At 44.3% G+C, this 12607-nt stretch overlaps 1 protein-coding gene across 1 annotated transcript; it reads right to left on the bottom strand.

Moving 5' to 3' along the window:
• Positions 1–401: 401 nt before the first annotated feature.
• On the bottom strand, positions 402–12259 carry LOC120925037 (neuropeptide-like protein C4orf48 homolog). The gene is made up of 4 exons (XM_040335935.1): positions 12110–12259; positions 6493–6625; positions 5506–5594; positions 402–760 (listed from the first exon to the last, which is right to left on the bottom strand). Exons 1-4 carry the CDS (start codon positions 12242–12244, stop codon positions 662–664), a joined length of 456 nt encoding a protein of 151 aa, XP_040191869.1. The 5' UTR covers positions 12245–12259; the 3' UTR covers positions 402–661.
• Positions 12260–12607: the final 348 nt, after the last annotated feature.

Here is a 12607-nt window from a genome sequence, read left to right as displayed (position 1 = left end):
ATGGTTATAGAACAATACTAGATTTCACCAAGAGGTGGTGCTGCAGTGAAATCTGTTAGTGCAGCTTCAAGTAAATCCCAGAACATTCGTTCTCAACCTCTTTACTTCAGAGGAACCTTTTAAAAACTTCTGGAGGAAACCATTAAGGAAATTTGTTTTAAAACAGAGATACCCTTTCAATTCGACCATCTCTCTCTTGTTGATTACCATCATTGAGTGAGTGAGTGAGAAACCTCTATAGCGCAGCACATGCGAACTGAATCGCCTCAGGGCGCTTAGTATCCATTCCCTACTGTATTTTTGCCTTCAGAATAAATGGGTTTTGAGTTTTCTCCTGAAGGCCTGGTGATTCACCTCCATTCGGATGCTGGTTGGTAAAGCGTTCCACAGTCTAGGCCCTTGGACTGCAAATCTTCGTTCTCCTTTGGACTTATATCTGGCCTTGGGTATCTGGAGTAGTTTTTGGTTGGTGGATCGGAGAACGCGAACGCGATCATTGTCTATCTCTTGTTGAAATTTATATTACCGGTACACAGGCAGCAGTGATAAATATAGAGTGTTATTAATACAATCATTATTTTGTGAGACTTTACGTAAAATCTCAAAGTGAATAGCATTGCAGTGATATATCAAAGTGAAGCATTGCTAGGGGTTATGCATTTCAATTGTTGGTAATGTAGATGCTATTTTGTAGTTCCTGTCTTTGCCCAATGCAGTAACACAAGTCCCGTTCCTCTATTCTCAGAAGAAGTTTCTCTGCCTGGAAAACAGCACATCAAAACATGTTCACAAACATATTAAATGTCATGAGATTTTAAAGAATGAAAAAAAAGGAAGGCTAAACGACATCAATCTTTGTTAAAGGTACGCTAACATTTAGCTAAAAAGCCAGTACACATAGTTTGAAATATTCTCACACACCAAAGGGTTAGCTCAGAATGTTTAACAAAGTGCATCCGTTTTCCATAAATTCTACTTGGACATCTAAATTATTGGATTCATTTTTTTTTTAATTATATATATTTATTTTTATTATATAACTGGTACTGCGCGACACTCACCTTTACTAGAAAGAAAAAAAAAACTCTTAATGGCAGAAGATGACAATATGGCATTAATACATTCCTCTCCCCCATATCTGATACCTGGCGGCCCACTAGGGATGCCAAAACTCACCATAGTAGTCTGTGCTATACAGTATGCAGAAATAGCCATGACCTTCTGGGTGCTGCTCTATATGCTTTCCCTGTGCACAAGGTGGAGATGTATGTAGTGTGGACTACTACCCCCCCCCCCCAAATATCAAATATGAATATTTACAATGAGCCAAGCTAGACCAATGTAGTCAGTCCAGTAGTCTGCGCTACATAAAGTGATAGTTGTGGTCTTCTAAGTGCTGCTCCAACAGCTTCCCCCCTACACAATAAACAGAGAGAGTTGCTCGATCGGCACTACCACCATTATTGAAAATTCCTTGTATTTTTTCTTTGATTAGGGAGGTGATGAAGAGGGACAGATGATATCATTATGCCTTCCTTGTCCAATCAGAGAATTTCTTGTATTCATTAAAAAAAGTGTCCTCTGAATGGTGGCAGTGCTGAATGAGTGAGTGAGTGCTGTGTTTAGCAGTGCTCCAGATATCCAGATTTCAGCAGCCCCAATGGCCCACAAATATCAAATATGAGCATTTATGACATAAAAAAAAAACGCAGATTTCCAGACTGAAATAATGCTTATTGGCACCCCCATCAACTATGTAAGGCCAGTCCTGGAAGCCTATCAATGGCACTATTCTTAAGCATCAGTCTAATTTGAAAAATCTTGGGGTCATATTTGATGCTAGTTTAAAATTTGTTCCACATGTACAAAATGTTGTCAGAACATCTTTTTTCCACTTGAGAAACCTTGCTCGGCTGCATCCTATGCTATCGTACACTGTAGCTGAAAAGCTGATCCATATATTTGTGCTCACCTGACTTTACTACTGCAATGCTCTACTCACTGGTGTACTAAATCCATTACGAATTGACTAAGATTTGTCACAAAATTCTGAAGCCAAAATGCTCACTAGGTCTGGTACAAGTAACATATTACCCCTATCCTGGAGTCTTTGCACCCGTTAAGTTTCACATATTGTAGACTTTAACCAATTGCCGACCGTCTCATGCCGATATATGGGCAAAACAACATATGGGTACATTGTTCCCTTAAAGAGCCGCTGGAGTCGCGTGCCCCCACAGCATGGCAAGGGACTTGATGTGCGTGGCCGGCAGGCACGATCGCCGCCGGCCATGTGCGTTAGCGGGTATGAGAGCCAGCATGGAGATTTGTGTGTGTAAACATACAAATCCCTGTTCTGTCAGGGGAGAGGAGACATATTGTTTGTTCCTAGTAAGTTGGAACAACAATATGTCTCCTCCCCCAGTCAGTCCTATCCCCCTACAGTTAGAACACATCCAGGGAACACACATTTAACCCCTTGATTGCCCCCTTTCCTACCAGTGACATTTATACAGTAATCAGTGCATTTTTATATTTTTTACCAGAAATATGTAGAATATATATTGGCCTAAACTGAAGAATTTTTTTTTTCCTTTTAAAACATTTTTGGGGATATTTATTATAGCAAAAAGTAAACAAAATATAATTTTTTTTTCAAAATTGTCGCTCTTTTTTGTTTATAACACAAAAATAAAAACCGCAGAGGTGATCAAATACCACCAAAAAAAAGCTGTGTGGTAAAAAAGAAGGATGCTAATTTTGTTTGGGTACCGAAAAAGAACATCAGAGAGTCATCTTCTCTAAGCTCCTTCAAATCAAATTTAAAAACTTTTTTTTTTTTTTAAGACAAGCTTTCACGTAATTGTCCCCCCCCCCCTTTGTTTTATCCTGTAAATTTCTTGTTTTATTTGTAAAGCACTTTGAGAAGCTACCTTTAAAAAGGTGCTATAAATATATATATATATATATATATATATATATATATATATATATATATATATATATATCTCATTATCAGATGTGAATACTTACATTGAGCCAAGCTGGGCCAATGTAAGCTTGCAAAAAAGATAAATTCTGGAGTTCCACTTTAAAATACCTTGTGCTGGCACCACAGAGTTGGACCGCTGCTCTTATACCCAAGCTGCGGCCTGGCTCTCAAGCAGTCCAAAATGCCCTCTGCAACACTGTTCTGAACAATGTGGTTGGGAGAAGAGGCTTTTGAACTTTTGATGACAGAATAGACTTAAAAAGTAAAAATTCCTTAAAGATATGGAGGCTACCATAGATCTACAAATAGCAGTTGCCTGGTGGTCATGCTGACCCTCTTAATTCAAAAACTGGAGTTAACCCAGAAAAAGTATGCACATAAGAATTTCTGATTATACCAATATGAATATTTCTTCTGTACCAACAACTTAAAGGGGTTGTAAAGGTTCAGCTATTATTTTATTTTTTTAAAACAAACATGTCATACTTACCTCCACTGTGCAGTTCGTTTTGCACAGAGTGGCCCCGATCGTCCTCTTCTGGGGTCCCACAGCGGCTCTCGCGGCTCCTCCCTGCAAGAGCTAACCCCCTCTGGGACGCTCACTCCCAAGGGGGTTAGCTTGCACGCGCGCTCGCTCCCGTGCCATACAATCGGTGTCCATAGCCGCCGATTGTATGACTCGGCCCCGCTCCTAGTGGCCGCGTCATTGGATTTGATTGACAGCAGCGGGAGCCAATGGCTGCGCTGCTATCAATCTATCCAATGAAGAGCCGACAAGACCTGGGGATCGTGCCCACAGAGATTCGGGGCTCAGATAAGTAAAACGGGGGCTTGGGGGGAGGGGGGCGGTGACTGCAAGGTGTTTTTTCACCTTAATGCATAGGATGCATTAAGGTGAAAAAACACAAAGGTTTACAACCAATTTAAAGAATTTAAGCCAAGGTGCCAGCGCAGAAGCCAGGAGGTTAGCCATTACAAACTCCATTTATTTTTTTATAATATCAGTGTCAGCCTGTTTTTTTTCCCCCTCAACAGGCTGCCAATTCACCACAAAGCACATATAACTGGTCATGCAATTTTTTTTTAATGCAGCACAACACATCACTCATCTGTGGGTTGAGTCGCAGTGCACTGCATTACTGGGTTGGGTTGTGGTGCACTACACTACTGTATTGTGGCATCCCACCTACATGCATTGGGTGCCATTAAAAATAAATGGCAACACCTTGTGTTTAATGCATTGCTGTGTGTTGCAGTAACTCGTACTAAATTTTCCTCAAGTTGATGAAACACAGTGGTATAAAATAGCCCCAATGACCATTTTGGGCTGATAAGTGAGCTCATTATTATTGGTCTGTTTATACACGGATCAAAAGAATCATGAGTCATTTCCACACATAGCATCAAAAATCTACTTACAAGGAACCTGCAGGATTAATGCTCAATCCAACGTGATACACATCACATTTGCATATTAATAACTCACCTTAAAATCACAGCAGTAGTAACAAAGCCTCCCTGCCCCCAATAGCACCGACTACTGTGTGTGAGATGGCTGGTTAAAATAAACTGGCTAATTCATCAAAGTCATTAAAAATACTCTGTTTAATGAATGGAGCTTGCATAATGACTGCTGTTTTGTGTTTCGAACTGCTCTTTATGGCCTCATTCTTTTCTAGATCTCTAAATATATCTTTGATTCGCTAATTAATTAAAATAGAGCTTGTGGGCAGTGGATAGAGAGAGAGAAGGAACCTTAGTTGAAGGGAGGTTCTGCCTGTATATGCATATATATATGCTGGTATCTATAGTCATTATGTTAAAAGGGGTGTTGATGAGATGGGGCTGAAGACTCACTATAGTCCAAGAAATTAAAAAAATACATCTATTCTCTTAACTCGTGGTTTGTACAGTACCATCTCTGTGAATCTTTGTATTCCTCTTTTTTTTCCAATGAATGTATATGTATAGCCAAAACATTTTTTTGTTCTAGATAAAGTAGAGATAATTTAGAACACCTGTTATGTGTGTTACAGCATGCTGCCAGGGTGCATTGGGGTGCCATCCAAAGTTATTGGCAAGTCCTGATCCAACCTCCAGGTTCATCCTGGTACTTCTGTTTTTCATGGTTTTTCTCAGCTTGCCCCAGGCTCACCCACCTCTGCTTGGCCCAGGCTCACCCACCTCCGCTTGGCCCAGGCTCACCCACCTCCGCTTGGCCCAGGCTCACCCACCTCCGCTTGGCCCAGGCTCACCCACCTCCGCTTGGCCCAGGCTCACCCACCTCCGTTTGTCCAGGTATGCATTGTCACAAGAGCAAAAGATGTGGGGAAATCTTCCAATGCATCTCTGGGCAAGCAGTGAACAGAAACCTTCCCCATGGGGCACAATTGGCAATACCCTGTCCAAAACGACAACATTTTGGCTATACATACACTATAATAATTTTTGACAATGCCATATCATTCATATCATAGAGCACTATTTAGTATTATTAGTGGTGAAGAAAATACCTGAGTGTCCAAATTATGAACTGCTGTGTCGATGTCCTGCAAAGCTCGCTCCATGAACTCAAACGCATGGCAGTCTACACACGGCCGAGCTTTGGAAAAGATTGTACATTAGTGGACATATATTTATATATAAGGAAGCAGTATAAGACTGGGCATTGCCAAAGTAAAACATTGTTTTATCACATCGAGACAATTGTGGTTAAATATAATGAGCTGCAAAACTCTTTGGGGATAAAAGTGGTAGAACCATGCAATGCAAAGTACAGCCCAACGCCACTCTCTGGAAATCCCCACACCTTCCCTGAGGTTGCCCATAAGTATATATGCTGTCTTGAATGATGCTGGATGTCTTAACCCGGAGACTATGGACATCTTGTGGTAGAGAAAACAGTTACTGTGGAGAACAGTGCCAGAGAGGAGGTGAGTATTTTTGCCCTTGATGTAACTGACAGGGGTAATAACCCTCCCATTACTCCTACTCTATCCAAATTAAAAAGTTTTGCCCATAGTTCTACTTTAAAGGGTAACTGAAGTACCGTTGTAAAAAGGTGCGCCCAGTCTCCTACAGCACTGTAAACTGAGCTGCGCAATTGCAGCTCAGCTTACAGTGCTGGGATGATGGCCTCCCGTGAGTACACAGGAGTGACGTCATTCCCCGTTGGACAATGAAGAGGCCCAAATACCAGCACTCAGAAAAAGATGCCAGCACAGGGTAATGGTACATGTAAGTATGGAAAATGTAGTTCTGCTTTAAGGTTTAGCGAGCATATGGCTCCCTCCTCTTCTTCTCAAGTAAGCATGAGAGAAGGGTGCAAGGTTGGAAAATAATAGCATTTGGGATAGATTTTCTGCACTGTTCAGTTGCCATTGAGTAGTGCCCTCCGAGAGTAGTGGTCTTCTGTGAGATTGTTGACTAAAAAATGTTTAGATGGCCCTTTGTCCTCTATTCTCTACCAACTGCTTTAGACAGTCCAGTACACTACTTACTTTCAGCCGGGACAACAGTGCCTTGCTCAGATAAACTTCCAGTCACCTTCTGAGCCAGGGAGGTGACCGTAAATATGCCTGTGACCAGCCCCAGAAAAGTCATCATGGCGGCAATGAAGGACATGATGAAAATCTGCAAAATATGAGAAATAGGAAAAGCTACAATAATGCTGTTTATCTTTAGAAACATAGGTGAAGATTTACTAAAACTGTTCCACCCAGAATCTGGTGCAGCTGTGCATGGTAGCCAATCAGCTTTCATACTCCTACTACTTGTCCTCTCTGCGGCCTTTGATACGGTTGACTACCCGCGTCTTCTGAATAAATTCTATTCCCTTGGCCTCCAAGATTCTGTTCTATCTTGGTTCTCTGCCTACCTATCAGCGCTCCTTTAGTGTTACAACTCTGTCTCCTCCTCTCCATTGCCCCTTTCTGTGGGGGTCCCCCCAAGACTTTGTTCTTGGACCCCTTCTCTTCTGTATTTACAACTCCTCCGTTGGTCACTTGATAACCGCCCACGGCTTCCAATACCACTTATACGCGGATGACACCCAAATCTATCTGTCTACTCACCTCACTCCTTCATTCTCGTCTCACATTACTACAGTTGTGGCCAAAAGTTTTGAGAATGACACAAATATTAGTTTTCACAAAGTTTGCTGCTAAACTGCTTTTAGATCTTTGTTTCAGTTGTTTCTGTGATGTAGTGAAATATAATTACATGCACTTCATACGTTTCAAAGGCTTTTATCGACAATTACAGTGGGTGACCGCGTTATTGTGTCAATCTCGCTCCCTTTCTCGGCGAGATTGACCACCTACGAGCCCCATCGCGGAGGCCAGCGCCGAGCTGGCTTGCCGCGATGGAGACAAAGACGCCATAGAAGCGACAGGAGATCCGACTTGGATTCCTGCCAATTCTAGCGTCGGCATTTGGTATGCATTCCCGAGAGGGAGAACTTCACGCCAATTTTTAAATAAAAAACCGACATGGGTTCCCCCCCCAGGAGCATACCAGGCCCTTAGGTCTGGTATGGGTTGTAAGGAGACCCCCCTACGCCGAAAAACTGACGTAGGGGGTTCCCCCTACAATCCATACCAGATCTGTATCCAAAGCACGCTACCCGGCCGGCCAGGAAAGGAGTGGGGATGAGTGAGCGCCCCCCCCTCCTGAGCCGTACCAGGCTGCATGCCCTCAACATGGGGGGGTTGGGTGCTCTGGGGCAGGGGGCGCACTGCGGGGCCCCCCCACCCCAGAGCACCCTGTCCCCATGTTAATAAGGACAGGGCCTCTTCCCGACAGCCCTGGCTGTTGGTTGTCGGGGTCGGTGGGCGGGGGGCTTATCGGAATCTGGGAGCCCCCTCAAATAAGGGGGCCCCAGATACCGGCCCCCCACCCTAAGTGAATGGATATGGGGTACATCGTACCCCTACCCATTCACCTGGAGGCAAAGTGTTAAAGTTAATAAACACACGACACAAGGTTTTTTAAAATAATTTATTAGTCTGCTCCGGAGGCCCCCCCTGTCTTCTTTAGCTCTTTTAGCAGGGGGGGGGGGCTTCTTCTTTCTCTATATGGGGGGTCTTCTCCACTCTCCGGGGGTCTTCTCCACTCTCCGGGGGGTCTTCTTCTATGTTCGCCGTTCTCCGCTGTTGACTCATGTGTCATGTCATGTATTTATTAACTTTAACACTTTGCCTCCAGGTGAATGGGTAGGGGTACGATGTACCCCATATCCATTCACTTAGGGTGGGGGGCCGGTATCTGGGGCCCCCCTTATTTGAGGGGGCTCCCAGATTCCGATAAGCCCCCCGCCCGCAGACCCCGACAACCAACGGCCAGGGTTGTCGGGAAGAGGCCCTGTCCTTATCAACATGGGGACAGGGTGCTCTGGGGTGGGGGGGCCCCGCAGTGCGCCCCCTGCCCCAGAGAACCCAACCCCCCCATGTTGAGGGCATGCAGCCTGGTACGGCTCAGGAGGGGGGGGGGCGCTCGCTCGTCCCCACTCCTTTCCTGGCCGGCCGGGTAGCATGCTTTGGATACGGGTCTGGTATGGATTGTAGGGGGACCCCCTACGTCGGTTTTTCGGCATAGGGGGGTCTCCTTACAACCCATACCAGACCTAAGGGCCTGGTATGCTCCTCGGGGGGGAACCCATGTCGGTTTTTTATTTAAAAATTGGCGTGGAGTTCTCCCTCTCGGGAATTCATACCAAATGCCGACGCTAGAATTGGCGGGAATCCAAGTCAGATCTCCCGTCGCTTCTATGACGCGCTCGCTGGAATGTGCTTTGTCTATTCCAGCGAGTGCGAGATGTCGGCACCATGTCGCCGAGAATCAGCGCGATGCTGTCGTGCTAGAAACACATTCTCGGCAACATCCACTGTACATGACATTTATGCAAAGAGTCAGTATTTGCAGTGTTGGCCCTTCTTTTTCAGGACCTCTGCAATTCGACTGGGCATGCTCTCAATCAACTTCTGGGCCAATTCCTGACTGATAGCAACCCATTCTTTCATAATCACTTCTTGGAGTTTGTCAGAATTAGTGGGTTTTTGTTTGTCCACCCGCCTCTTGAGGATTGACCACAAGTTCTCAATGGGATTAAGATCTGGGGAGTTTCCAGGCCATGGACCCAAAATGTCAACGTTTTGGTCCCCGAGCCACTTAGTTATCACTTTTGCCTTATGGCACGGTGCTCCATCGTGCTGGAAAATGCACTGTTCTTCACCAAACTGTTGTTGGATTGTTGGAAGAAGTTGCTGTTGGAGGGTGTTTTGGTACCATTCTTTATTCATGGCTGTGTTTTTGGGCAAAATTGTGAGTGAGCCCACTCCCTTGGATGAGAAGCAACCCCACACATGAATGGTCTCAGGGTGCTTTACTGTTGGCATGACACAGGACTGATGGTAGCACTCACCTTTTCTTCTCCGGACAAGCCTCTTTCCTGATGCCCCAAACAATCGGAAAGAGGCTTCATCGGAGAATATGACTTTGCCCCAGTCCTCAGCAGTCCATTCACCATATTTTCTGCAGAAGATCAATCTGTCCCTGTTGTTTTTTTTGGAGAAAAGTGGCTTCTTTGCTGCCCTTCTTCACACCAGGCCATCTTCCAAAAGTCTTCGCCTCACTGTGCGTGCAGATGCGCTCACACCTGCCTGCTGCCATTCCTGAGCAAGCTCTGCACTGGTGGCACTCCGATCCCGCAGCTGAATCCTCTTTAGGAGACGGTCCTGGCGCTTGCTGGACTTTCTTGGGCACCCTGAAGCCTTCTTCACAAATGCAGTGGAATTTTTTTTATGGGATTAAGTAAATTTTCATGGCAAAGAAGAACTTTGCAATTGATTGCAATTCGTCTGATCACTCTTCATAACATTCTGGAGTATATGCAATTTCCCATCTCAAAAACTGAGGCAGCAGACTTTGTGAAAATTTGTATTTGTGTCATTCTCAAAACTTTTGGCCACGACTGTAACTTACTAACAGACATATCAGCATGAATGGCCTGCCTTTAAAACCAAGCTGGTAATATTCCCCCTGCCCGTGCCTCCTCCATCAAAATCAACAATGTAACCATCAGTCCCTCCCCTCAAGCCAGTGTACTAGGTGTAATCCTAATCCCAAAAGTACATTTTCTGGACTTCTGCTGGGACAATAAAAAAAACGGGACATGAGTTGGATTTTCGGGACTGTCCCAGCAAATTAGGGACTGTTGGCAAGCATGCATTTACATGTTATGCAAGTTGAATTAGGTTAAAAATGCATCCAATTTGCATATAAGGGAATCCAGCCTAAAGAATAATCCAGTGACTTTAGACATCACTGCCCTTTTTTAACTGACCTGCACCATGCAGTGGAAATGGAGATATATCTCTGTTCAGGTCCTAAATGCCACCATATGCATACACACACATGTGATACTAGTTGTGCCACACGTTAACCCTTACATATCCATAGCAAACTTGTTTAAAAACAAGAATTCTTAGTTTACATGTATTACATGTTCAAGCTAGCCAATTGCATCAAAATGATCTGTCTCTTCTCAGTGTCTACTGTACATTGCAGATTGCCAACCTATTAAATAGCATTCTCTTAAAAGCTTGAACATATAATGCTGATATGGAGCAAACAGACAGCTGGAGCTGAGCTACAAACCAAGATCCAGTGATGCATGTTCACAAGAAAAGACTCACAGTAGGTTGGAGTCTTTGGCCCTCAAGTCTATGGCCCTCAAGTTGCATGAAAGTCGGACCAAAGTAGTGCATGAACATGATGTTGCTGTAACTTTAAGTTGCACATATATGAATTGTTACCATACCACAACCTAAACAACTTGTCATGCAACGTCAGTGTCCAAGATGTATGAGCATCATGTGTTAGGAAAAATCCCCCCTTCCCTCCAAAAAAAAAAAAAAAATGGAGCACTAATCAGCATATTTAGCCCTACGCATAAATTCTCCACAAACAAATATTCCCCCTCCTCCCAATACAAATCTCTCCCTGCTGAAATTCCCCTCTTCCCAAATGTTCCCTGCTAGCACAACTATCCCTCCCCAAAAAAGCACCCTGTTAGCACACATCCTCACCCCTCAAATTTCCCCTCCAAGCAAAAATCCTCCCCCTCTCCAGGACTCTCCAGCACAAATCCTCTCCTCCCCCAAATGTCCCCTCCTAGCACAAATATCCCCCAGTCATCCCAACTAGCATAAATCCCCCCCCCCCCCCTTAGCACAAATATCCATCAATCATCCCTACTAGCACAAATCCTCTCCTCCAAATAATCTCCCTCTTCTTGCACAAATCCTCCCTTCCAAATTCCCCCTCCTAGAAAAAATACTCTCCCCCCCATTCCCCCAGCACAACCCCCCCCCCCCAAAACACCCCTTGAATTTCAAATCCTAGCACAAACCTTACCCCTGTCACCCCGCCACCCCCCCCCCCCCCCAAAAAAAAATCTCCCTCCTAGCACAAATTTCCCCACTAGTACAAACACCCCCCCATCATCCCTACTAGCATAAATCCCCCTGAATCCCCATTTCTAACTGCCCCAATATTTCCTATCCTAGTACAAATCCCCCCATCACCTCTTTTAGCCCTGTTGGTGTGTTTTATCAATGATTTACTTATATCTAATCCAGTGCAATAGTATGACAGCTGCAGTATTACAGACATCTCTTGGTCTCTGTACCTGCAGTGCATTGTGGGAAGCAGCAGCGACTAGAGCATACCTCCCAACTGTTTGAGATGGGAATGAGGGACACACCTATCTGCAAAAGTATGCAGGCATAGGACACACCTCTGGCCACGCCCCCTTAAAGGAAAATCGTACAAAAAAACAAGATTGGTTAAAGCCACAAGTGCTTTTTTTTACCACTACCATTTCTTTATATTGGCTTATGGAATTTACAAATGCAGCGATTTAGAAATCAGATCCAAATTTTAGTGCTGGAAAACACTTTTTGATAGATAAAAAGTGCATTTTATATACAACTATATAGATCAGACCAAAATGAGGGACAAGTGAGGAGGAATGAGGGACAGAGGGACATTGCTCCAAATCAGGGATAGTCCCTCCAAATCAGGGACAGTTGGGAGCTATGCTAGAGGGTTTCCTACCTTTTGGGACAGAGCCGTGTTGCTGCAGCAGACAGGAGCAGTCTGAAAAGCCAAGTGGATGTGACAGAGCAGACAGACGGGCTTCTCTTGTACTCCTTCCTCGCTCGTTGGGTCATTGCTATGGAGAATTCCCATAGTTACATTCAGATCTGTCGGGACACAGCTGGCTTATAACAAGCATTTCCAGTATCTACAGTGTGGGATGTGGAAACTACTTTCCAGAAAAATAATACTGTGCAACAGCTGTACATGCAAGATGGCAGATATGGGGCTCATGCACATGGACGTAGTAAAATGATATCTATGCAGGATCTTGCTGGTAGAAAGGTGCTGCAAAAAAATAAATAAATGCATTTAATAGTACAAAAACTGCTTCTGTTCAGATGGCAAAACATCAGCAAAATGTTATCATCTAAGATTTTTCTTCAATTTCTCTAGCTCATGCCGCGTACACGTGACCATTTTTTAAGTTTTTTTTTACGTGATTCTTGTCAAGTC

This window comes from Rana temporaria, chromosome 1 (assembly GCF_905171775.1).
Source record: "Rana temporaria chromosome 1, aRanTem1.1, whole genome shotgun sequence".
NCBI lineage: Eukaryota > Metazoa > Chordata > Amphibia > Anura > Ranidae > Rana > Rana temporaria.
Note: the sequence above shows the minus strand (reverse complement) of the source record. Positions and strands in the feature narration are given on the sequence as shown.